The 27,564-nt window shown below is 40.1% G+C and overlaps 1 protein-coding gene across 2 annotated transcripts in view; it reads left to right on the top strand.

The window, feature by feature from the left end:
* Positions 1-994: 994 nt before the first annotated feature.
* Positions 995-27,564, top strand: part of tasp1 (taspase, threonine aspartase, 1) — a 109,109-nt gene continuing 82,539 nt past the window's right edge. For both annotated transcript variants that reach the window (XR_009645136.1, XM_060831846.1), the window contains exons 1-5: positions 995-1,334; positions 6,609-6,676; positions 6,898-6,966; positions 10,346-10,466; positions 19,201-19,285. Coding sequence is in view for 1 of the 2 variants with exons in the window: in XM_060831846.1 (XP_060687829.1) it covers positions 1,199-1,334; positions 6,609-6,676; positions 6,898-6,966; positions 10,346-10,466; positions 19,201-19,285 (479 nt within the window). In the remaining variant the exon portion in view is untranslated. The remainder of the gene's footprint in view (positions 1,335-6,608; positions 6,677-6,897; positions 6,967-10,345; positions 10,467-19,200; positions 19,286-27,564) is intronic.

Raw genomic sequence — 27,564 nt, 5'->3', positions numbered from 1 at the left:
CCCAGACCACAAGGTGGAAAGTTATTTTCCTCTCACAATCCTTTTTATTTTAGAATGATGAGTCACTGTTGTTTGTATGGTAATGGTCATCCCTCAGTTCAATGGTTGATTAGATGAATTACCATCTTGTATAAATTCTTTTAAGCTTTCTGGAGTTTTCTGTATTTTTCCCCACATGAGGTGAGAAAGGGAAAGATGTAGCCTATAGACTCTGGACCTTTATTCCCTCTTTGCTGCATGTGGTATTTACAACTTTTTAAAAACTGCAGCTCAACCAGAGAGCTGTTGTCAGGCAGAAATTCATTAACTCAAAAGTGCAATTAATTTGCAAACGTCCCTAATTTTGCTCCCAAAAATCAATATGTATTGCACTGCTAAATAAGATGCAATATGTTTCGAGTGAAAAACTAGAGAATGTATAAGTTTATGGTGAGAAGGGAAAGATTTAAAGGGAACCTAAGGGGCAACTTTTTCACGCAGAGTGTGGTGTGCGTGTATGGAATGAGCTGCCAGAGGAAGTGGTGGAGACTGGTACAGTTACAACATTAAAAAGGCATCTGGATGGGTATGTGAATAAGAAGGGTTTAGAGGGACATAGGCCAAATGCTGGCAATTGGGACGAGATTAATTTAGGATATCTGATCGGCATGGATGAGTTGGACCAAAGGGACTGTGTTTGTGTTGCACATCTCTATAACTCTAATAAATGGATGCCTCATGTAGTTACAAACACTCACATCACTTCCTCACAAACATGGCATCACACCAATCTATCTTTGTAACTCTGCTTTAACTTGTTGTCCAACCATGCCAGCCCATCACTGAGGGTGCAGATACCCACACCCCAATCTGACCAGGTTCCCCCTTGGACTCCACTTCCCTCTCACCTGTTGACGTTGTGTGGGCAAGAGGCGGGAACAGGTGGACGCGAAAGTGAAGGGGGCGGGGCGGGGCGGCGCGGCTTGCGGCCGTTGGTCGCGAGCGATGGGCGGGCAGAGTGGAACGTGCGGCCGTTAAACCGCCACCCGCCCTGTGCTCGGGGCGGGATCGTAAGTTGCGCGTGCGCCGATCCACTCTGTCGGTCCGGTCAGGGCCTGCAAACCTGCTGCTTCCGGTAGAGCGAGGGGCCCAGCGCCGCTGCCTTCCTCCACCCTGATGCGATGGAAGGGGACGGTTATCATGGAGCCCGGCTGTGACCATGGAGGCCGCAGGGAGCCTGGGGCCCGGGGGCCCGCAGTCCCCCGGAACCGCTGAAGGGGCCGCATCGGTGAAGAGGAGCGGAGGGGAGGCGGTCTCCGAGGGGAAGAGCGTGGGGTTTGTGCTTGTGCATGCAGGTGAGGAGGAGGAGGAGGAGGGGGGGGCTCCTTTCCCGACCTCAAGCCCTGGGCAACCCTCCCCATCTCAACCTTGAAGGGTGTGGCTGACCTCTGTGAGCTGGGGGATCACCATCACTGCACATTGCAGTGAGAGCCGCCTCCATTCGCGGCCAAGGTGCGGAGCTTAACGATGGCAAAAGATCGATTTCTGATGGCGGACGTTGTTGACAAGAGTTTTCCAGCTGTTTGTAAATATGAGCCGACTACGCGTGGCGTTGCTCCTGGATCAAGACATTGAGTTTGAATGAAATCTTCCCAACACCCAGACTCTACCTCTGCCTTTCACTTTCTCATTGGTTTGCCCTTCAGCGTTTTCTTATGAGCTCTCACTTGTGTTAAGTCATTTTTTTTTATTTTACCAATTTATATTTATTGTACCCATCTAAATCTATCTTCCTTTAACTTCTTTTTTCTTCTTGATCTAACTGTCTGCTGTTAATTATCAATAGTGGTGTATTTTGGATACTGAAATTTTGTGTTTTATCTTTGGCAGCAGTCCCTTTTCAAAACATTTGAATGTTGTTAGAAGGATATCAGTATCTGCGGTCACATCCCTGAGCTCATCGTAAGGTCTAAGGTGGTCTTTGCATCATGTTCAAGGATTGCAAGAAATAAGTGAAGCTCACATAGTTTGTACTTTGAATAGATTATTGCTATTTGCTATGGATATGGAATGCTGTCTTAGCCTAGGGACCTGATTTGTAAGAATGCCAGAATGTTCACATCATTAAATTGACAGTATATAATTAACTAGAAATTAGTGGATTAATATTACAACTCACACCATAAAGAGGAAGAATGTTTAATGTTTGTTGGAAGATTTGTACCTCGGGTGCTCATTGTTGTGGTACTGTTCACCGAGCTGGGAGTTTTTGTTGCAAACGTTTCGTCCCCTTTCTAGGTGACATCCTCAGTGCTTGGGAGCCTCCTGTGAAGCGCTTCTGTGCTGATTCCTCCGGCATTTATAGTGATTTGAATCTGCCGCTTCCGGTTGTCAGTTGCTGTCCGCTGCAGTGGCCGGTATAACAGACACATCGACTTAGACCCTATATACCGGCCACTGCAGCGGACAGCAACTGACAACCGGAAGCAGCAGATTCAAATCACTATAAATGCCATAGGAATCAGCACAGAAGCGCTTCACAGGAGGCTCCCAAGCACTGAGGATGTCACCTAGAAAGGGGACGAAATGTTTGCAACAAAAACTCCCAGCTCGGCGAACAGGAAGAATGTTTGCTATTCTATTGCATTTCTTTTTTTTTTACATTTGAGTAGTTACTGAACAAAGTGTGTTGTCAGCTTTGGAGAGAGGAATGGAAATATTTTTGTAATCTGGCCTTGTTTTATAAATCAGACTAGAGGCAAAAAATATTTACTTCGGTATATTTATTTGTTGGTAGGCACTGTAGTGAGTAAATTTTATTCATATAGGTGGCATAGAGCACATCTTGGTTGCTTCAAGTTGGTCTTTTTCAAAAGAGGACAGAAGAGTGATCCAGATAGTTCTTTGTAACGCTCAAATGTTACAGCCAATGTAGCACACCTAAAACAGTCATTGTTGTAATGCAAGTAAAACTGCTTTTCTAGTACAGTCAATTCTTCTATAACATGACTGCATTCTTGTACAACTCTGCATTATGGAATAATCCCGCTTTAGAAACAGCAATTAGTGTTGGCAATGAAATTGTGTTGCAGCCAACACTTTTATAAGTTCATGCTTTAGAAACTGTCCCCAATTTGTCAATTGCATTACAGTGAATTTGTGTTGATAAAACATGTGTTATAGTAGAATGACCTGTTGTAGGAACGAAGGGTGTTTTTTATTTTTTTCTTTTAACATTTTTATTACAGAATAAAGATGTACAGTTGAACTGTCTGGGATTGCAAATCACATGGTAACAAATCATCTTGTGAAGGTTATTCAATGACTGGTGTACTCTATTCTCCAGCCTAAAGTGGTAATTCTTGGGGCATCTGTCATGTCTGTATTATTGTTTATTACCTTTGTGACAAATGTGTTCTCTTGATGCTGACTTTGCTTGTCCTTTGTTCAGATTGGACAAATATCTGCAAAATCTAGCCAGCAGGCTCTCTAGCTGACCTTGAAGCATCTTGACAGCAAGAACACTTATTTTCAAGTGCACTATCTTTCTTGCCTCCACTTTGGCTGTAGTGCAGCCCTTGATTGTTACTTGATCAACTGTAAACACTAATTCCTTGCATGTTGTCTTTGTTAGCTAGATTACCTACCCTCTCTGCTGAATGCACATTTAGAAATTGCTTATCTCTCTAGTCTTATTGGCTTGTCATCTTTCCTCCCAATTCCTTGCTGACTGTATTGACAACCTTCGAGGAGAAAGTGAGGACTGCAGATGCTGGAGATCAGAGCTGAAAATGTGTTGCTGGAAAAGCACAGCAGGTCAGGCAGCATCCAAGGAACAGGAGATTCGACGTTTCGGGCATAAGCCCTTCTTCAGGAATGAGGAAAGTGTGTCCAGCAGGCTAAGATAAAAGGTAGGGACTTGGGGGAGGGGCATTGGAGATGCGATAGGTGGGAGGTGGTCAAGGTGAGGGTGATCGGCTGGAATGGGGTGGGGGCGGAGAGGTCAGAAGAAGATTGTAGGTTAGGAAGGCTCGAACTCAGCACTGCCTTCCTAACCTACAATCATCTTCTGACCTCTCCGCCCCCACCCCATTCCAGCCTATCACCCTCACCTTGACCTCCTTCCACCTATCACATCTCCAACACCCCTCCCCCCAAGTCCCTCCTCCCTACCTTTTATCTTAGCCTGCTGGACACACTTTCCTCATTCCTGAAGAAGGGCTTATGCCCGAAACGTCGAATCTCCTGTTCCTTGGATGCTGCCTGACCTGCGCTTTTCCAGCAACACATTTTCAGCTCTGTATTGACAACCTGCCTGCTAAATAAAAAATATTTGTGGCAGCCTTGAAATTTACACTCCATATAGTTGTACATGGGACAGTTATCTTTTTTTAAAAAGAAATGAACTTTTGTCTCAAATACAGGATGAATTGACTGCACCTTTTTAATGTTTTATGGCTGTTTCCATATGTTTCTGTATTTAAAGGACTGTACAGGTATTTGGGGCAACAAGGTGACTTGGCGGTTAGCACTGCTGCCTCACAGTGCCCAGGACCAGAGATTGATTTCAGTGTAGACAAAATGTCTGTATGGAGTTTTAATCTCCTCCTTGTCTGTGTAGGTTTCTACTGGGTCCTCTGGTTTCCTCCCACAGTCCATAGCAAAATGTGAAATATGCAATAGTGGGCACGGTGGCACAGTGGTTAACACTGCTGCCTCAGCGCCAGAGACCCGGGTTCAATTCACGTCTCGGGCAACTGTCTGTGTGGAGTTCGCACGTTCTCCCTGTGTCTGCGTGGGTTTCCTCCCACAATCACAAAGATGTGCAGGTTAGGTGAATTGATCATGCTAAATTGCCCGTAGTGTTAGGTGAAGGGGGGAATGGGCCTGTGTGAGTTGCCCTTCAGGGGGTCGATGTGGACTTGTTGGGCTGAAGGGCCTGTTTCCACACTGTAAGTAAGTAATCTTAAAAAAAAAACTGCCTGTTAATTGGCTTTTAAAATCCAGTGGAGATGGTAGTGGTAGGAGTTATATCAAGTAATACTAACAGCATTGGATATAATCTCCATTCTAGCTGAGGTAGATTTAGTAGTTGTCTTCGTCCTACCTGCAGTGAAAATCATGGCACTTTTGAGTGGTTCAGTGAACGGTTGCCAAGGCCATGCCTTCAGGCAGATGTCAAAACATCACTTACTGAAAACCAGCTAGCTTAATCTTCAGTTCAGTCATGTTGCATTAGCAACAAGTTTCTGGAATAACTACTTAATCAGCTTGAGATTTATTTGATTCTGTTTGTCCCCTGTTCTCATTCATAACTACCTTCCCAGTTTAGTATAATTCATATTGGCTTGATAATCCGTATACCATAACTTACACCCAAGTATAGGATACTGTTTGCAATGTTAAATTAGTATATCGATCATACGGTTTATTCAAATCTGTAATATACATCACCATATTATGTGTACCCTTGCCTTGAATGCAGCACTGTAAGAATGCATATCAAATGTGAAATAGCTTGTATCAATGATGTATGTGTACAATTTGCTCCTTGTCTTTGTGACATCCAACTAGTTTACTTGAAGAGATGAAATCAAGGAGCTGAAGCTGGTCAGCTTGATGTGTGAATTTTTAATACTCTTAAATCTGAGATATTACTGTCACTGTATTGGAGATACAACTGGATTATTCTTAAACTGACCTTGAATTGGAAAATATTCTACAATCCCATAAGGCTTATTCATGTTTCACAGGTTTGAATTAGTGTGAACTTGTGTTACTATTTATTCCAATGCTGTCTGCTAGTATGTGGCTACTGGACCGCCTCCAGTAATAATAATGTTAACTAGAGCATGTTCTGTTGCATAAAAAAAACTTAAATGATGTTTCTGGTTGGAGTGGATGAAGGAAATCTAGATGCTCGTAATTGATGTTTGAATAACTTGTTCAAAAAGTTAGAGTCCAAAAATTACCAAATATACTGGAAGCCTACACTGGTATTTTATAAGTAATCTGAATTCCATTTTATTTTAACCTTTACCATGCTAGTATTCCATATGTAAGCTTTCACGAAGTCTAACCAATCAGGGATTGACTCAAGCATTTTGGGATGTATTTGTGCCTTGAGATGTCACCGCTGTACTTGCGCATTAACAGTGAGTTCTCTCAAACAAAATCATTTTTCTGAGGCTGTCTCAATACCTTGCACAAGCAAACTTGGACTGTCAGGAAAGAAGACAGCATTACACCCTATACAATTTCTGATCTTCACTTTCAATGTATATATACTTTGCTTCCAATTATTATCTTTTTATTAGTAGGACTCTGGATGCTTTTGAAGTCTTTGTAGCACTGTAGTGTCATCCTGTTTTGTTACCTTAGTTCCAATCAGTCATGAAGTACAAACTACTTTTTGAGCTTTGGATCATGTGATCCATGTAGGTTAGTGCTGTAGGCAATACCCACTTTTTACTGGGCATTTGAGGAGCTCTCTGATCTTTTCTTTTAATAGATGCCCAACAATCTCTGGATGCCTCCACAAAGTGGATAATGTAATTCAATAAAATTGAGTTATGCAATCGTGATTTACTAAATTTTTTATTAATTATTTCCAAATTTGTTTATTTCAGGGGCGGGCTATCATTCTGAGTCAAAGGCCAAGGAGTATAAACAAGTATGTAAGAAAGCTTGTCAAAAGGTAGGAATATCTGCTACCAGTTTGATACTATGACCTTATATTGAGAATCTAGCTTTCTGATACTTTAGCTTACATGGTGTGTAAATCGATTGAAACATTTTCAAAGAAGTCATGAAATGTAGACAGTCTCTTTTTCTTTCCAAAGCAAAACATTGTTTTTATCAGTTTAAGTTAATTTTGTGATGAAGACATTTTGACCATAAGCCTACTTTTTCTTTCAGGCAATAGAGAAGCTGCAAGCTGGAGTTCTAGCTGTTGATGTAGTTACGGCAGCTCTTATTGAGCTTGAGGTAAGAATATGAGCAGCAAAGTAATTCATTACTTCCTTGAATAGGAGTTCAGAATTCTTGACATCTGTAGATTGAAATGCTAGGTGACAAAGTAGTTTGGTCCAAACCATTTATGGTTATTTGCTTTATAACTTGTGGAACGTTTTCTATATTTCTGTCCCTTTTATGAAAATTAGATTACTTAGTGTGGAAACAGGCCCTTCGGCCCGACAAGTCCACACTGACCCTGTGAAGTGCGACCCACCCAAACCCATTCCCCTACATTTACCCCTTCTCCTGACACTACGGGCAATTTAGCATGGCCAATTCACCTAACCTGCACATTTTTGGACTGTGGGAGGAAACTGGAGCACCCGGAGGAAACCCATGCAGACACGGGGAGAATGTGCAAACTCCACGCAGACAGTTGCCTGAGGCTGGAATTGAACCCAGGTCTCTGGCGCTGAGGCAGCAGTGTTAACCACCGTGCTGCCCAGTTATGCTTCTGTTTTCCAGGATGTGCAATTGGCAGTCAACAATTTACTTAACCTTTTTGATAATTAAGTTTGAAGTTGCAACAGATGAGATTTTTTTTTAATTAAACAAATTTATACAACTGTGACAATTGGGAATGGTTAACTGATACCAGAGGACAGTGGCTGGTGGTGCAGAATTTTTTTTGGTCTTGTTAAAATTGTGGGGACAACATCATGCTATTTAGTTGAGGTATTAGGGAACTCTTCCCTTAGTCTTTCCCCTCTCCTTGGGTCATTCTTCCATCTGTTTGGTCAATATTGCTCTCTGGAGCTCACCAAATGAGAACTACTGTCTGCAATTTCTGTTGGACGGAAACTCTCAATGAAAGACACCCCCCAAACACTGCCCCTAGGTTTACAATATTGGTCCCAGTGTGGATCTTCCAGTGCAAATTTGACCTCTTCCCCAGAATGGGATCTGTTTCCTGACCTCTCCACATCCCAGCACTGAATTGACCTAGTGCCACATATCCTGAGTACTCCTTTTTCAGCTTGGTACTTTATCATATTCCTAGGGGCAGGTAGCTTACACTGTGTTATCAGTTGTCTGAACCCTTTTGGTCAGCAGCCATAGGACAACACTCAGATGTTGGATGAGCATTGTCTCCTTTTACACCTTTTATCTGAGGGTTAGTTTTCCAATCTTTTTAAGAACAAATTCTACAAATTTTAACATGGGGTGTATTTGGCACCAAATGAATTGTTGATGCTTGTTCAATGGACGTTGTGACCACTTTTTATAATTTTTTCCCTTTTAGTTTTCATATGGTAGAATTTTTTGGTAAGTTAAGTACTACTGTAGTAGCTGTTAAGTGTAATGTTATGCTACACAGTAAATTCAGTTTTTAAATATCCCCAACATTCAATGATGTTTTTGCTGAGATAACTAATCCAGACAGCTTGTATTCCATCAGGTTTAAATTATAATGAAGACTGAAAATAATGTTAGTACATTTACATTGGAAAATGTTTAGGTGACATTCTTTTAATTCTTCAGCAATATTAAAAGTACACCTAAAACAAAACCCCTGTCTCTTTTTATCTTGTTGGTGAAACCCATTGTTATTAGTGTAACTTTTTTTCTAATTTTTGTGTTAACGGATTTTTCTTTTCAACTTAATTTTGTTATACTCACTTGAATTGGAATTGAGATTCAAACTATGGTGAGGAAAAGATACAAAATAGAATTGGTCATTTTGAATTCATGATCAAACAGTAACAGATCGTGCACAAACTGATGTAATGAAAATTTTCACTGTCTTCTGGCAAAGGAATCTGGTTTTGTGGTTTTGGTCATGGCCCCCAGCATGAAACTGCCCCAAAATCAGTGCCAATTTGCAATCTCACTTGAAAAGCACACAATGACTTGTAGGAAATGGGAAAAATCTGAGACTGGCACAACTTTGTATTTGCAGCAGTACAGAGAAAACTATTGTCTACATTTAACTGTGCTACACCCTACCTGAATTCTTCATCCTGACATTGGCCTTTAAACTGGGACATTTATTTTTAATATCTTTCCTTGAGTAGAATTCCAGACCAAAGAAGAAAAAAATGCGGTACTTGAAGCCGCCAAATTGAAATCTATTCATCTATAATTTCTGTTTTTAAAAAGTCATCAAAGGTCTGCAGTTAAACATTCATGTCACGATAAAAGCTTTTGTTTTGAGGACTGTATTGATTTTCCTTCAGACATTACTTTTTCATCCATATGAACTATTACAATAAAGGGTGTGGTCAAATATTTCTGCTTGCTCTCTTTAAAGTCTTTACTTGTGTTCACTGCAAATGGTAGCTTCCACAGAGAAGCTTATATCTCTGCTGAATTGAAATATGGAAAAGAAATGACTCTTAGCACCTTGCTAGTCATTAAGACGATGACATATTTTATTGAGTTAATTCCCTTTTTGAAGAAGCTCGTTATAAACTACAATGAAATGTATTTTTAAAGTTGGAGCGAATAAATGTTTAATCAGTAGGCAATACAAATAATTTGATTCTACATTGTGTTATCTGGTAATCTGGTAATCATGATCTAGAGATGCCGGTGTTGGACTGGAGTGTACAAAGTTTAAAATCACACAATACCAGGTTATAGTCCAGCAGGTTTATTCCGAAGCACTAGCTTTCGGAGTGCTGTTCCTTCATCAGGTGATGAAGGAGCAGTGCTCTGAAAGCTAGTGCTTCCAGTTATAACTGTTGGACAATAACCTGGTATTGTGATTTTTAACTTTGTTTGGTAATGACCAGATGAACATCCTGAGTAAGGCTTCATCCCCTTTTCGTTGAGAATCGTCTTGACGTACCACTGTGATGGAGTTGTCTTGCAGTTCTGAAGGTTTCCTCTCCCACTCCAGCAGTTAAACACTATTTGAAAGGAGGAGATAATTGCTCTGCTTGACAGTGATATTGAAAAATTGACTATGGAGTATTATGTATTTTGGAGTCTGGTTAATCCTCCAGCCTTTTCCATAGTCTGAATGGAAGTACAACCCCTTCTGTAGCAGAATATCTGCATTAAAGAGTCTAAGCAACAATGTTAAAATGCATTTTGATGTTAACAAAAGACTCCAAATCAGTAATCTATTACAAAGTATTGGCCACCTTTGTTTGGATAGCATCCTATTTACTTGGCAGATGAGTGCATTCTAAGAATGCGGGAAAGTAATACTAAGTGGATAATGAATACTGTGACCATCCTGTAGCATGTGATATGAAGCAATCTCAGTTCCTTAAACTTGGATTCAGGCCGTCTGAATTTCAGGCCTCCACGTGAAGAACAGGAAAAGAAATGCACATTTTATTTCCTCGGCATGTTACAATGTAAGAATGTAACTTAAATTCAAACCATTTTCTGCTTTTAGGACTCTCCTTTCACCAATGCAGGCATGGGATCCAATCTTAATCTGTCAGGGGATATAGAATGTGATGCCAGTACAATGGATGGAAAATCATTGAATTTTGGAGCTGTTGGAGCACTCAGGGGTATGTACTTCTTGACTACTACAGCAAATCTTTTGCCATCAAGTAATTTATCTAATTCTCTTCAAGTCACCACTGAATCTTACTTCCGTTACCTGTTCAGATAGTAAGTTATTGTAAATAAATTGTATTTCCTCATGTTGCATCTGCTAATCATCCTGAAATCTTTTGTCCAACATTCACTGGTAAGTTTCTCCCTGTCCTGTCTGTCAAAACCTCATGATTTTAAATATCTCCAACAATTCTCCACCTAACATTCTCTTCTCGAAAGAGAACAACCCTAGCTTGTCTATCTCTCCAAAGAACTGATGTCTCTTATTCCTGGTATTTCCTTTAATGCCTTAAAATTCTTCTCAAAGCATGGTGCATGAATAGCTCTACTCTAGGTGAGGTCCAACTAATGCTGTATAAAAGTTTTGCATAGCTTCCTTGTGTTGTACTCCATGCCTTTGGATAAAGATATGGCTCCTGTACACTGCTGATTTAGTGGCATTTTCCACTTGTCCTGCCATGTTTAAAATTTGTGTACGTACACATCATGTCCCTCTTCTTGTTTCCTCTATTATAATATAGGCATTGGGATGTTATGTTAAGGTTGTACAGGACATTGGTGAGGCCATTTTTGGAGTACTGTGTCTAGTTCTGGTCTCCCTGTTACAGGAAGGATATTATTAAGCTGGAGGTGGTTCAAAAGAGATTTAAGACCATAAGACAGGAGTGGAAGTAAGGCCATTTGGCCCATCGAGTCCACTCCGCCATTCAATCATGGCTGATGGGCATTTCAACTCCACTTACCAGCATTCTCCCCATAGTCCTTAATTCCTCGAGACAATAAGAATCTATCAATCTCTGCCTTGAAGACACTTATCGTCCCGGCCTCCACTGCACTCCGTGGCAATGAATTCCAGAGGCCCACCACCCTCTGGCTGAAGAAATGTCTCCGGATTTCTGTTCTGAATTGACCCCCTCTAATTATAAGGCTGTGTCCACGGGTCCTAGTCTCCTTGCCTAATGGAAACAATTTCCTAGCGTCCACCCTTTCCAAGCCATGTATTATCTTGTACGTCTCTATTAAGTCTCCCCTTAATCTTCTAAACTCCAATGAATACAATCCCAGGATCCTCAGCCGTTCTTAATATGTTATACCTACCATTCCAGGGATCATCCGTGTGAATCTCCTCTGGACACGTTCCAATGCCAGTATGTCCTTCCTGAGGTGTGGGGACCAAAACTGGACACAGTACTCCAAATGGGGCCTAACCAGAGTTTTATAAAGTCTCAGTAGCACATCTCTGCTTTTATATTCCAACCCTCTTGAGATAAGTGACAACATTGCATTCGCTTTCTTAATCACGGAGTCAACCTGCATGTTTACCTTTAGAGAATCCTCGACTAGCACTCCTAGATCCCTTTGTACTTTAGCTTTACTAATTTTCTCACCATTTAGAAAGTAGCCTATGCTTTTTTTTACCAAAGTTCATGACCTCGCACTTGCTCACGTTGAATTCCATCAGCCATTTCCTGGACCACTCCCAAACTGTCTAGATCCTTCTGTAACCTCCCCACTTCCTCAGTACTACCTGCCTGTCCACCTAACTTCGTATCATCTGCAAACTTCGCTAGAATGCCCCCAGTCCCTTCATCCAAATCATTAATATATAATGCAAATAGCTGTGTCCCCAACACTGAACCCTGTGGGACACCGCTCGTCACCGGCTGCCATTCCGAAAAAGAACCTTTCATCCCAACTCTCTGCCTTCTGTCAGACAGCCAATCCTCAATCTATACCAGTAGCTCACCTCAAACACCATGGGCCCTCACCTTGCTCAGCAGCCTCCCATGTGGCACCTTATCAAAGGCCTTTTGGAAGTCTAGATAGACCACATCCACTGGGTTTCCCTGGTCTAACCGACTTGTCACCTCTTCAAAGAATTCCAACAAGTTTGTCAGGCATGACCCCCCCCCTTACTAAATCCATGTTGACTTGTTCTAATCAGACTCTGCTCTTCTAAGAATTTAGAAACCTCATCCTTAATGATGGATTCTAGAATTTTACCAACAACCGAGGTTAAGCTAATTGGCCTATAATTTTCCATCTTTTGTCTTGATCCTTTCTTGAACAAGGGGGGTACAACAGCCATCTTCCAATCATCTGGGACCTTTCCTGACTCCAGTGACTCTTGAAAGATCTCAACCAATGCCTCCGCTATTTCCTCAGCCACCTCTCTCGGAACTCTAGGTTGTATCCCATCGGGGCTAGGAGATTTATCAATTTTAAGACTTTTTAACTTTTCTAGCACTATCTCTTTTGTAATGGCAACCATACTCAACTCAGCCCCCTGACTCCCTTTAATTGTTGGGATATTACTCATATCTTCCACTGTGAAAACTGACGCAAAGTACTTATTAAGTTCTCCTGCTATTTCCTGATCTCCCATCGCTAGGCTTCCTGCATCAGTTTGAAGTGGCCCAATGTCTGCTTTTGCCTGTCATTTGTTTCTTACGTACTGAAAGAAACTTTTACTATCATTTGTAATATTACTGGCTAGCCTACCTTCATATTTGATCCTCTCATTTCTTATTACACTTTGTTATCCTCTGTTTGTTTTTGTAGCCTTCCCAATCTTCTGATTTCCCACTGTTCTTGGCCACTTTATAGGATCTCTCTTTTTCTTTAATACATTTCCTGACTTCCTTTGTCAGCCATGGTTGTCTAATCCATCCCCGGATAATTTTTCTTTTCTTGGGGATGAACCTCTGTATAGTGTCCTCAATTATACCCACAAACCCCTGCCATTTTTGCTCTACTGTCTTCCCGGTTAGCCTCTGCTTCCAGTCTATTTTTGTCAGTTCCTCTCTCATGCCCTCATAGTTACCTTTATTTAACTGTAACACCATTACATCTGATTTTGCCTTCACTCTTTCAAACTCCAGACTGAACTCTACCATATTATGATCGCTACTTCCTAAGGGTTCCCTTACTTTAAGATCTTATATAAGAGTCTGGTTCATTGCAAAGCACTAGGTCCAGAATAGCCTGCTCCCTGTGGGCTCCATGACAAGCTGTTCCAAAAAGCCATCCTGTAAGCATTCCATGAATTCCCTTTCTTTGGATCCACTAGCAACATTATTTACCCAGTCCACCTGCATATTGAAGTCTCCCATGATCACCGTGACCTTGCCTTTCTGACGTGCCTTCTCTATTTCCCGGTACATGTTGCGTCCCTGGTCCTGACCACTGTTAGGAGGTCTATACACAACTCCAGTTATGGTTTTTTTTGCCTTTGTGGTTCCTCAATTCCACCCACACAGACTCCACATCATCCAACGCTATGTCATTCAATTTACCAAGGTGTTGCCGGGCATGGAGGTTTTGAGCTGGAACTGATGATAGGCTGGATCTTTTTTCACTGGAGCTTAGCAGGTTGACAAGTGACCTTTTTATAGAGGTTGATAAAATCATAAGGAGTATAGATAAGGTGAATGACAAATGCCTTTTCCCTAGTGTTATGAAGGTGCAAGAGTATACTGTGCCTTTTAACAGAGTGAAGGGCTTAGAAGTTACATTGTAACATTTGGCCCAGTAACTGGTTGCCTGGATACAAAAACAAATTCAAATTCGGCCAATCAGTTTTAAATTATGGCCCAAAAATGCCAAACTCCAGTCCAAGTTTTGAATTTAGTATATTGACAGTATTAAAAGCCAGTGACACAATCCGATGCTTTGGGGGTATAAGACCAGGAAAACATCTGCAGCCTGCCTGGAAAATTAGCTTTCTTAAAGGTACATTTATCGATCAGTGACCTGTGAAACAAATCCCTAAGAAAAAGAAGAACTAGAGAGGAAGATACCAAGAGAAGATTCAACAACTGGCTGGTTTTGACATTTGAATTTTGGTAAATCTTAATTGGGGTTTTATTGGACTAGTGTTATAGAAGGGAAAATAAACAATAGGTTAGAGGAAGGTGTTGTAAATTGTTGTAAGTTAACTATTCTATGTTAGACTTTTAAAAATTGAGGTTGTTAATTTTTACTTAGTGACTTTTGGGATCGTTTTTTGCCTCTCTAAGTTTTAACAGATTACAGCATGTTTAAATCATTTCTGTGGCGCAGCTTTAAATTAACAATGGTGGTTTACCCCATGTCATAACATTAGGGTCGGGGATTTCAAGACTAGGGGGCATATTTTTAAGGTGAGAGGAGAAAGATGTTAATGGAGACATCTTTCTTAAAGATGTTAAAGGAGATGTTAAAAATTGTTTGTGTATGGAATGAACTTCCTGAAGAAGTGGTGGACATGGATGCAATTACAACATTTTAAAAGACATTTGAGTATATGAATAAGAAGAAATGTTTGGAGGGATATAGGCCAAGTGGAGGCAGAGGGATTAGTTTAATTTGGGATTATGGTCGGCATGGACTGGTTGGACCCTAGGCTGCGTGACTATCTGTCTGACTCTCCTGCTTGGATTGTTCAGTTTATATTACCTCGCCTTGTATTCCAGATAATTGAGTTCAATTCCATATGCCAAATACCTGCCGTTGTTGTCCTCTCTATTTGTTGTATTTACAAGTTTTGAAATTATTCCCTTCACTCGAGAATAGATCGTAGTATACGTCAAAAAGAGCAATGGCCATAATATTAGCCAAGGGAATACTCTTCAATGCGTGTCCCTAATCAAAATGCAATTACTCTCTGCTTGCTGGCCTTAAACAACAACGATGTCCAACAGCACGGTGATTACTATGTGCATTGTAATAACTGCATTACCTTCAATAAACTTGCAGAGGCAGTTGACAAATAATTCAATCGATTAATTTCAGTTTCTGTATCACACCTCCCCCCATACTTTAATGTGCCCTATTTCATTCAATAGCTTCATTTTCCAAACAATTTTGCCCAGATTGTCTTCAGAAAATTTCAGAAAGTTATCAAGAATTTCATATGATTGGGCCACACATTTAGGGATACTCCACAAGCAGTCTGCCATAAATAAGTATATTTAAAAAGTTTTAATCGATCCTTTTGCATGTTAAAAGTACACCCATCATCCATACTAAAAATAATTATTACATTCATTATTCCTTAATTTGGCACCTTGTAGATTACATTCTTCTCCTCCTCTCCTGTGCAGTATTTGGAGTAGATGTTATTTAGCAACCAGCTCTGTTCTTCTAAAGATATTACTTTTGCACGTGGCCTTTTCTTAAACCTCTCATTTCCAGGGCAGAACAGGGCTCTTGGTTTTGGCAGATTTCTGCTAAACTCTCATCTTGTAGTTCTACTAATATCAATCTATTGTCTTTTCTCTTCCTGTTTGCTTGCTACTCCTGCTCAAATTCCCTTATCTCATACTGGATGGATTTTAACAAATGTATATATGCAAATACTTTGTCCATTCTATGATGCACCTTGCTAGGTGACTTACAGTGCCATATAAATCTAAGTTTTGTTTTTATGGCCTTGACCACAGATTGCTTTCTCTTATCTCTCACCACTCCACATCTCAACATGAGGCCAACTTCACTTTTTGCCCTGAGGAAATCTCTTCCAAGTCATTGACAACTGCACTTTCAGACAACCAACTGCCAACAGTTAATCTTGCATTTGTCATGCTTCACCTGTCAGTTTGTTCAATCTCACTCTCACCCTCCACTTTGATCCCCTCAATTACATGAAGCTTCACCAGGAGTAATGCTTTACAAGTTTGCATCAGTCAAGTTGAAGAGGCCTAAACTTGTGCAAATGTGATGTACAGTTGGTTCAACAGTTTATACCACAACAGGCAAAACACATCAAATATTGAGATGTCTGTCATTTACAAAAACCAGCCACTACATAAATCATTCAGGACAGCAATGACATTCTTTGTATCTCTTTTGCATGAATAACTATCACTTTATACCTCAAAAAAAGCAAAGAACTGTCTGCACTGGAAATCAGAAATTGCTGGAAAAATGCACAAGGTTTGGCAGCATTTGTGGAAAGAAAATACTAAATGTTTTGGCTCCAGTGACCTTCCTTCAGTACTTTATACCTCGTCTCACCTTCAGAAATATTTTCTGGGAGCTCATGATTTCAATGACATTAAGACTGAAACACTTCAGTCAATTGTATTTCATTTTCTTCCACCTCCTTTTCTTTTCCCCTTCTTTCTTTCACTATTGGTGACTGTAGACCTCTCATTCCAGAACGCGCTCATCAGACTCTTCTTTCTCTCCAGCTGCCTCCCTCCAGTTGTTGTTTGTTTGTTGTTGGGTACGTGGAAGAATGCAGTGTACTTGGTGCTCCCATTTAACATGGATGAAATTTGAGGTTATTGTGTTCTCGTACTGGAGGCAGCAGAGATTCTCCAGATATATTTGATCAAGAGTTTTTAAGGATTAATTTGTAGCATTTTCATATCTTTTGATATCATATTCCCTCCACAATGTTAGTCCTAACATAACATAACCATGTAAAATTGTTTTGCAGGCTGGGTTTTTCATGGATGTTGAGTACTGAATTGATTTGATTTTTAAGCAGCTTGCAATTCCTAGAGAGAAGATGCTCTGGTAACCTATTCAACCTAACTGAAGAGGAAATGCTGTGACAAGATGAATAATAATCAACTTCACAAAAGCTGGGACAAATTTATGGAAAAGAATTGTACCAGTGAGGAGTTATGTCTTAAATCAAGAATGAACACCTTTTTTAACATTTTCATTCCAAAAGATGATGGTCATTGCCATAATGAAGCACTGTGACAAAACACTCAACAGTACAAGACAAAAATACTGTTAAATTCGTGTAATGCTTTGCTCAAGTATATTTTTAAAAAATAAATCTGTTTGTATATTTTCTAAATCAAGAGTACATGGCTGCTAGCTGTGTCATTTTTTTTAACCACCAATGAGTTTGACCACATAACTTAGTCAGTTATTTGTTATGTAAATGTTAGAAAAATAAAATTACACAGCTGGTAACCATGTGTTTTCCTTCTTTGTTGGAGTTGGAAGAATGATTTGCAATATGATATTTATGGTGTTAGAATACTGAACAGGACCCTGTTTTAAGCATTGTTTTATAATTTATATGGAGAAAAGATGAATTTGAAATTAATAATCATGTAATAGATGTTGTACATTGCTGAATTTAGGGTGATTCATACCAGTTGAGCATCTAATCCTAATTCATTAATTCCCTCAACCTACCGCATTTATCGCATTGCATCTAAAGATCACTAATATTTTGGGTAAGAGACTTTACAAATCTCTTTCCCTCACATCTTTCCACATTTCCGACTGAATTTTGTTGAATTCTAAACCCTAAATTCCCCATGTAAAAAGGTTAATTTTTTTTTTGAGCCTGTCATTTTTTTTTGTATTATCTGTCCTACTGATCTAGTGCCTATTAATCAATCAAATGTTCCTTTTTTTTTAAACACCACCTTTCTTTAATTGAAACTGTATTCTCCACTTCAGTCCTCTATATGACAAGTTTGCACATTCTCCATGTCTACATTGGTTTCCTCCAGGTACTCTGGTTTCTCCCACAAGCAAATGATGTGCAGGTTAGATGGATTAGCAGTGGGAATGCATGGTTTCAGGAGTAGGATAGGTCTGGGTGGGGTGTTCTTTGGGTGACTGTGAACTCAATGGGCTGAATGACCTGCTATATTGCATGGATTCCATGATTCTAAGAATTTTATGGGACCCAAATTCTCCCATAGCACTCGTTATTTAAACACAACATTCTGATTTTAATAAATTATTTTGAACAACTCAAAAATCGGCACACAAGATGCAGCCATAGAGCATGTTCTGCACTGAATAAATCTGTGCATGGTCCACAGAGTATGTTGGAAGTATCAAGAAACATCCCATTAAGGCAGTCATAGTTTGAGATTAAGTTCACTGTCAAAAGCCATCTCATCTTTACTCCTTCAAATCTTGACCCTTTAATGAGATTACAATATAGAATTGTATGTCTTGCATTTTTATTATAAAGATTATTTATCCTATTATGAGGGTGTGCAGGTCACGGCAGCAGATCCTATCTATAGGTCTTGACCAAGTGCTGCAGAAAAGAATTCAGGTCTTTTTGGTTTGGAATTGCGGGCAAGTGACTTCATGCCTTTTGTTTGTCATCTCCTGAAAAGTGTAACCCAGACTTTTAAACTATAGTTTTGAGGGTTCTAGAGTTGTGCTGTAGTTCATATTCTAGGGTCCTAGAGCAAATTTGTGTATTCTCGAATGAAGAGCTGTACATGTTTTGTATGTTATCTTCTACACAAACTTGGTCTGTCCTTCTGTCAGTATCTGTATTGAGAAAGAGATCATCCAATATTTTGAGCCTTTTTGAATATGTGCAAAAACAAAACTAGCAATTTAATGAGAATTAATTATGAAAATTTTACTTTGAGCTCAGTATGAAAGTGGATGACTAGTTGCATCTCATACAAATAAAGGAATTGCTAACATAGTTATTTCTGGATTGGTTGGTTTGTATTTTAAAGGGACTTTGTGAAATTGGGATGAATGGGCCAAGACTACCAAAGGGAAGGCAGAGTTGCATTTGTGTAGCAGCTTTTACAAACTCAGTGTCACAAACCCCTGGCAGCCAATGGGCTACCTTTGTCATGTGATGAAGTTCAGTAAGAGGAATATAAAATTACTCTGACTAAAATTTATTAAAGATACTGCTCAGCATTTGTGAGGTGAAGTATATTAAATGGTATCTAATCTTATTTTTAGGGGTCAAGAATCCAATCTTAGTTGCAAATAAACTGTTAAATGAAGCACAGAAGGGGAAGCTCTCTGCTGGCAGAATTCCTCCCTGGTAATTTTTTTTTCTGTTATTGTGCTTTGGCTTTACAATGCATCATAGTTTCTCAATTTGTGTGTAACTACAATACTTGATGTACACTTAACTAGAATACTTAAGCATTTATCTTCAGTCATTTATGCAATTCAGGCATATACAGCTGTGTGAATAGAACTTTTAATCTTTTGTTTCATGTTCTAACTAAGAAACGTCCTCTTCTTGCACTGATACGTGTCAAGAAGATTAACTGCCCTAAATTGTAGTCAATAAAGAAACAACTGCTTTTCGGGATCTATATTTTTTCTCATTTCCATCTAGAGGACGTTCTAATGCAATAGTTGTGTTCCACTGCAACCTCATGCTATAGAAAATTGCACTGTAGAAGATGGTGCTATGGAAAACCCTCTGTATCCATTCAGCAAAATGATTGCATTATGCAAACAACCACAATTCATCAGTTGCGTTATAGCCAATTTGTGGTGGTGGTACATGCATTATAGAAGAACTACCTGCATTTTAAAATAATGAAACAAAGTGACAAATGTGCTTCAGAAAGATATAAAGCTTCTTCAAGATATCATGAGCAAATGGTAGATACAAATGGAAACTAATTTTATTTCTATATCCATGCTACCACAGGACTCAAAAATAGTTGTTATTTAGCTGTTAGTATGACATAGTGTTGTAAAACATTCCTAGATACTTCACAGGAAATCACTAAACAAAGTTTAACACTGAGACATCAATTAAATGACTTAAAATACTTCAAAGTTTTATTAGCAGTCTTGGGTAACCAGCCAAGTGAAGTGCTGTGAAAAGTTATACAAATATGTAGACCCCAGTGGAAAAAAACTCAAGCAGCAGAATACATAAATGTCACTGAGCTCATAAGATACAACGTAAAATTTCTCTTACAGCTTTTCCACATTTTTGCTGTAACCTTCCAGGGCTTTTTATTGTTTTTCTGACGCCCAATTACTCTCTGTCCCATAATACTCTTTCTCTGATCTTTTCCTTTGATTTCTTTTGAGGCTGCTGAGCAAGAATCCACCTACGTGTTAGGTGGATGATGGAGAAGAGATGGTTTACTGTTATCTTTAATACTTGCCTAGCACATTGAGATCATTTCAGTAAAGGAAATCTGAAATAAACGCAATATTGGAGAAACTCAAACAGGTCTGGCAGCATCTGTGCAGAGAGAAAAACAGTTAACATTTTGTATTAAGTGCTTCCCTTCGGAACTGGGAGTCATACCTGACTCAATTGTTCTGTCCTTTCTCATTCTAGGCTGTTCTGAAGTATATAGAAGCTCAAAATATTTGACGGGTCAAGCATGTTTCACAAAACATATGTAGACCTGTGATTCTGACTTCGGTAGTTGTACGTTATTGGAAGAGATACTGAAAACTTGGATTTATATGCATTTGGAAAGGCAAAGAATGATTATGGATAGTCAGCATGGTTTTGTGTGAGGAGCATGGTGTCTCACAAACTTGATTGAGCTTTTTTTGAGGAAGTAACCCTGAAGATTGAGAGCAGAGCATCAGACATTGTGACAGGGATTCGTGCTGGATCCACTTTTATTTGTCATTTACATAAATGATTTTGATGAGAATATAGAAGGCATGGTTAGTAAATTTGTGGATGACCCCAAAATTGGTCTTAAAAATGTGGACAGTGAAGAAGGTTATGTAAGAGTACAAAGAGATCTTGATCACTTTTGTGTCAATGGACTGAGGAGTGGTTGATGGATTTTAATTTGAATAAGTGCAAGTTATTGCATTTTGGTAAAACAAGTAGGCAAGACTTGTGCAATTAAAAGCAAAGCAGGCCTTGGGTAATGTAGAACAGAGAGGTATAGGGGTTCAGATGCATAATTATTTGAAGTTTAAATCACACACACAGTGGTTAAGAAGGCATTTAATTGCTCAGACCTTGAGTTGGGATGTTGGTAAGGCCTGTTCTGGAGTACTATGTGCAGTTCTTGGCTGCCTTCTTATGGGAACAATGTTAAACTGGTGAGAGTTCAGATGAGATTTACCAAGATGTTGCTGGGAATGGAGGGTTTGAGTTATAGGGTGAGGTTGAATAGCCTGGAACTCTTTTTCCACTGGAGCGTAAGAGGTGTTAAGACGGACCTCGGGGGTCCCATCTTTGCATGTCCTTTTAGAAGGTGAGACAGAGACTTTACCATTCGGCTCAGGCAAACGTTTATTTACAGAATTTTGACTGGTAGATGATACAACGAATTCTATAGCATGCAATTCGTTGGAGAAGGCGTTCTGTCTTCTCCTTCGGACCTGGCTCAATTATACTTCGCGCCGCCAGGAGTTCCCGGTCAGTTCTCCCTCGTTCGTCCCCCTCATTGGTCGGTACACCTGAGAGCGAGGGGGTCTGCGTCTCCATTGGCCGTATCGAGGTGCCTGTCCAGCTCCCGCTGTGCCGGACAATGGTACAGCCATCCTGGGGTCGGCAGTTCCGACCCTGCAATCAATAGTCCATTGTTCAGAGTATCGATCTCATTATTATGTGTCTGACAGAGTAAATGGTTTTCCGCAGGCGAATTAACAATCATTATTATTTATCATGGGTTTCGATGGGAATCTATTCTAGTAGGTATATTAACAGATGCGTTAACAATCATGTACTCCGATAGCGCAATTCACACCGTTCGACAGGTACCGGTTCCTTTATTAGTCATGAGTTCTCAATGGGGCAGTCTGATACTGGCTGACATGATCTAATCAGCGAGGAATGTTACTTCAGACAGGTAGCCCTGCAGTTGCTAGGTTCTCCCCCATGGCTGTGATTAACTATTTGGGGACTGGAACTGGTAATGTCTGTTGTAGCAATAGTGCTACCCTCCCTAGCCCCACTCTAAGCAATCTGATGGTGTATTCTCCCCAACAGAGGTTGAGGGGTGACCTTCACAGAAGTTTATAAAGTCATGAGGGTTTGGTTTGTTCATTTGTGGGCATTGCTGGCTGGCTGGCCAGCATTTATTGCCATCCCTAGTTGCCCTTGAGAAGGTAGTGGTGAGTTACCTTCTTGAACCGCTGCAGTCCAGCTGCTGTGGGTTGTCCCCCAATACCATTAGAGAGGGAATTCCAGGATTTTGTCCCAGCAACAGTGAAGGAATGGCAATATGTTTCCAAGTCAAGATGGTGAGTGACTTGGAGGAGAACTTGAAGGTGGTCGTGTTCCCATATATCTGCTGCCCTTGTCCTTCTAGATGACAGTAGTCATAGGTTTGGAAGGTGCTGTCTGAGGACTTCTGGTGAATTTCTGCAATGCAGCTTAAAGATCGTACACACTGCTGCTACTGAGCGTTGCTGCTGGAGAGAGTTGATGTTCTGGATGTTATCAAGCTGCTTGAATGTTGTTGGGCCTATACTCATCCTGGCTAGTGGGGAGTATTCCATCATTCTCCTGACTTATGTCTTGGAAATGGTGGACAGACTTTGAGAATTCTGGAGGTGAATTACTTGCCATTGTATTCCTAGCTTCTGACCTGCTCTTGTAGTCGCTGTGCTTATCTGGTGAGTCCAATTAAGTTTCTGGTCAATGATTACCCATTGAATGCCATGGAGCATTGGTTTCATTGTCTCTTATTCGTGATGGTCATTGCTTGGCATTTGTGTGGTGTGAATGTTACTTGCCATTTGTTAGCCCAAGTCTGGATATTGTCCAGATTTAGTTGCATTTGAATATGGACTGCTTCAGTACCTGAGGAGTCACAAGTGGTGCTGAACATTGTGCCATCATCAGCAATCATCACCACTTCTGACCTTAATGATGAAGGGAAGGTCTTTGATGAAGCAGCTGAAGATGATTGGGCCTGGGACACTACCCTACAGAAATGTCCTGGAGCTGAGATGACTTTTTTCCTACAACCACGACCATCTTCCTATGTGTCAGGTATGACTTCACCCTGTCACCGAAACTCATTGATTCCAGTTTTGCCAATGCTTCTTGATGCCACACTCACTCGAATGCAGCCTTGATGTCAAGGGCTATCACTCTCACTTCATCTCTGGAGTTCAGTTCTTTTGTTCATGTTTGGACTAAGGCTGTAATGAGGTCAGGAGCTGAGTGGCCCTGGCAGAACCTAAACTGGGCATTACTGAGCAGGTTACTGCTGAGGAGGTGCTGATTGATAGGGTCATCAACATTGCTATCACTTTACTGATGATCGAGAGTAGATAGGGTGAGTTGCAGGTGTCTTTTCCTTAGGTTGGGGAATTTCAAGACCAATGGGCATATTTTTAAGCTGAGAGGAGAAAGATTTAAAGACCAGGGGCAATCGTTTTACAGGTATTAGTGTGTGGAATGAACTTTCAGAGGAAGTGGTGGGATGTGGGTATATTTATGTTTAAAAGACATTTTGATAAATTTATGAAGAGGAAAAGTTCGAAGGCGTATGAGTCAAGTGTAGTCAGTGGGACTAGTTTAATTTAGCATTATGGTCAGCATGGACTGGTTGGACCAAAGGGTCTGTTTCCGTGCTGTATGACTCTGATTCTGTGAGAGCTGACATGTGGTCTGAGTTCTGAATGAGAATCGCACATATTTCAGTGTTAACTCTCTTCTCTCTACAGATGCTGCCTGATTGGAGTTTCTCCGGCATTCTATGTTCTACATCATTTCAGTTATGCTTTAGATGGTCTAGTGAATAAATTCTAGGACTATCACTACTGGTTAGCATACTTTAAACACTCACAAATTAATATGAGGAATGTTGGTGAAGGTTGAGTTGAAGTAGATTTTAAAGTGGTTTTGTAAGAATTTTGGGGCTGCTCCATCTTTGCCAACAATATGGGAAAAAAAATCCCACAACATGGCAGAATATTGCAAAACTGTACCATTTGTGATAACTGCCAGTGGTGATTGGATTGAAGACGATACAGATTACTTGATTGCAAAATCCAATTGTGGGACAATACAATTCTCAACCGTGGCAGTTGCTTTTGAATAAGTGAACTTGTAATTAAGTGTTGAAACCCAATAGATATCATTTTAATTTGCAGAAATTTGAAAAGTTTGAATTGAAATGTTTGAAATAGGTTTTAGGAAAAATTTCATGACTGTGAATGGAAATGTCTTGTGTGTCTGAGCATTGGTAAACTGTTCTCTTTTGGGACCTCAGTGGGGGAAAAAAACAACTAGAACTCCAAAATTGCTCAGTTACGTTATTGGTCATGGCTTTCTCCAGAATTGACATCTCTTAAAGTAATTAACTATCTTGCTGTTGTGACTTTTCAGAGACTCTTTGCGCATATTAGGACACTGGTATGTGAGGACCAAATAATGTCTTCCTAATAGGAACTTACATTTTCCCAATTGCTGTTCTTAAATCCACTATCTTTTCCTTCATTGGTGGTTGATGTTGTTAGTAATGATCAGAAGCATCAGAAACAACCCCCCCCCACCACCACCACAACACACACACCACCACCACACACACCCCACCACCACCATCACTTTTTTGATTTTTCTCACAGCAGAGTGCAGAATATTCCCAAAATCTTAGGAATGTTATCTCAGTCTGCAACTCCAGAAAATTACAAAACATAATTTGTAATTGAGGATCATATGAGGATTTCTCACTTCTGCAAGCCAATTTCCACAAAAAGTAGAGGACCCAGCAACGATTTTTGTGGCACTCCATTGGTCACAGGCTTCCAGTCCTAAAAACATCCCTCCACCACCACCCTCTGTCTTCTACCTTTGAGCCAGTTCTGTATCTAAATGGCTAGTTCTCCCTGTATTCCATGAGATCTAACCTTGCTAATCAGTCTCCCATGGGGAACCTTGGCGAATGTCTTACTGAAGTCCCTATCAATCACATCTACTGCTCTGCCCTTATCAATCTTGTTACTTCTTCAAAAACTCAATCAAGTTTGTGAGACATGATTTCCCACACCCAGTCATGCTGACTATCCCTAATCAGACCTTGTCTTTCCAAATATATGTACATCTTGTCCCTCAGGATTCCCTCCAACAAATTGCCCATTACTGACGTCAGGCTCACTGGTATATAGTTCCCTGGCTTGTCCTTACCACCTTTCCTAAATGTGGCACCACGTTAGCCAACCTTCAGTCTTCGAGCACCTCACCTGTGATTATTGATGATACAAATATCTCCGCAAGAGGCCCAGCACTCGCTTCCCTAGCTTCAAGGTGTCACCATCTATTTCCCTACATTCTATACCTTCCATGTCCTTTTCCACAGTAAACACTGATGCAAAACACTTGTTTAGTATCTCCCCATCTCCTGCGGCTCCACACAAAGGCCCTATTCTCTCCCTCGTTACCCTTTTGTCCTTAATGTATTTGTAAAAAAAACCCTTTGGATTCTCCTTAACCCTGTTTGCCAAAGCTGTCTCATGTCCCCTTTTGCCCTCCTGATTTCCCTCTTAAGTATACTCCTGCGGCCTTTATACTCTTCTAAGGATTCACTCGATCTATCCTGTCTATACCTGACATTTGCTTCCTTCTTTTTCTTAACCAAACGCTCAATTTTTCTAGTCATTTAGTATTCCCTATACCTACCAGCCTTTCCTTTCTCCCTAACAGGAATATACTTTCTCTGGACTCTCGCAATGTCATTTCTACACGCTTCCCATTTTTCAACCGTCCCTTTACCTGCAAACATCTGCCCCCTATCAGCTTTTGAGAGTTCTTGCCTGATGCCGTCAAAATTAGCATTTCTCCAATTTAGAACTTCACCTTTTAGGTCTGGTCTGTCCTTTTCCATTACTATTTTAAAGCTAATAGAATTATGGTCACTGGCCCCAAAGAGCTCCCCCACTGACGGCTCAGTCACCTGCCCTGCCTTATTTCCCAAGAGTGGGTAAACTTTTGCACCTTTTTTGGTAGGTACATTCACATACTGAATCAGAAAATGTTCTTGTACGCACGTAACTAATTCCCCTCCATCTAAACCCTTAACACTCTGGCAGTCCCAGTCTATGTTTGGAAAGTTAAAAACCCCTACCATAACCACCCTATTATTCTTATAACTGAAATCTCCTTATAAATTTGTTTCTCCATTTCCCTCTGATTATTAGGGGGTCTACAATACAATCCCAATAAGGTGACCATCCCCTTCTTTTTCTCAGTTCCACCCAAAATAATTTCCCTGGATGTATTTCTGGAAATATCTTCCCTCCATGCAGCTGAAATGCTATTCCTTATCAAAAATGCCACTCTCCCTCCTCTCTTGCCACCCTTTTTCTCCTTCCTGTAGCATTTGTATCCTGGAACATTAAGCTGCCAGTCCTGTCCATCCCTGAGCCACATTTCTGTAATTGCTATGATATCCCAGTCCCATGTTCCTAACTATGCCCTGAGTTCTCTGCATTCCCTGTTAGGCCTCTTGCATTGAAATAAATGCAGTTTAATTTATCAGTCCTACCTTGTTCCCTGCTTTGTCCCTGAGTCTCATTCAATCAAGTGCAAATGCGACTGGTCCGAATAAATAGGTCAGTTGTCAGTGCTTAAAGTTTTATCTGAATTTTGCATTGAATTCTAAGATCACATATCACCAGAGAACAGCCCCGTCACTTCTGAAAGACACTTCAAAACCTTTCTCATTTATACTTTTTTTTAAGCTTTGTTCATTTTAGCTTTTGAAGTTTATAACATATGCCAACAGTTTTGATAATCTTAGAATTTATTCACTAGCCCATGTGAAGCGACCTTGTTCACTGATAATCTGAACCATGACTGAATGTTTATCATATTAAAATATGCTGGATAGAGTATGACATTAATGTTAAACCCTCCAAATGGTGTGTGTAAGCTACTCGTTTAATAGCCTCAAGTATATGAACAAAGGAAAAGATCAGAGCATAGTAAGTGAGAGCTGGTGGATTGGATTCAGTGAAACCTATAAAATGGATATCGATTTGTACTAAATTTGAGACGGCTGTACAAAAATTTGCATGCAAAGATAAAATCAAGTCCTTTGGCCAAAGAGTGAACATGTATTGTAAATTGGTAATTTCGTATGGATTCAACTGTTAACATTTAATTTTTAACTTGTGTGATCATGATGAATAAGTCGAATTATAATTTTTTTTTGCATGATTTCAGCATTCTTGATGCCTTTGGAATGAAATTTTTAAAAGTTATTTTAAAAAAGCATGGGCAATAGAAATAGTTGATAAATCCACAGACAGTTAACAGTTTCTTTGTGAATCCATCTACTAAAGTTTTTGTGATAACAGCAACCTTTTTCTATCATAATTCAATCTGTATAGAACCATTCTCCAATCAGTCTAGTCATTCCT

Source organism: Hemiscyllium ocellatum, chromosome 10, assembly GCF_020745735.1.
Source record: "Hemiscyllium ocellatum isolate sHemOce1 chromosome 10, sHemOce1.pat.X.cur, whole genome shotgun sequence".
Taxonomy (NCBI): domain Eukaryota; kingdom Metazoa; phylum Chordata; class Chondrichthyes; order Orectolobiformes; family Hemiscylliidae; genus Hemiscyllium; species Hemiscyllium ocellatum.
This window is presented reverse-complemented; position numbering and strand designations above follow the sequence as displayed.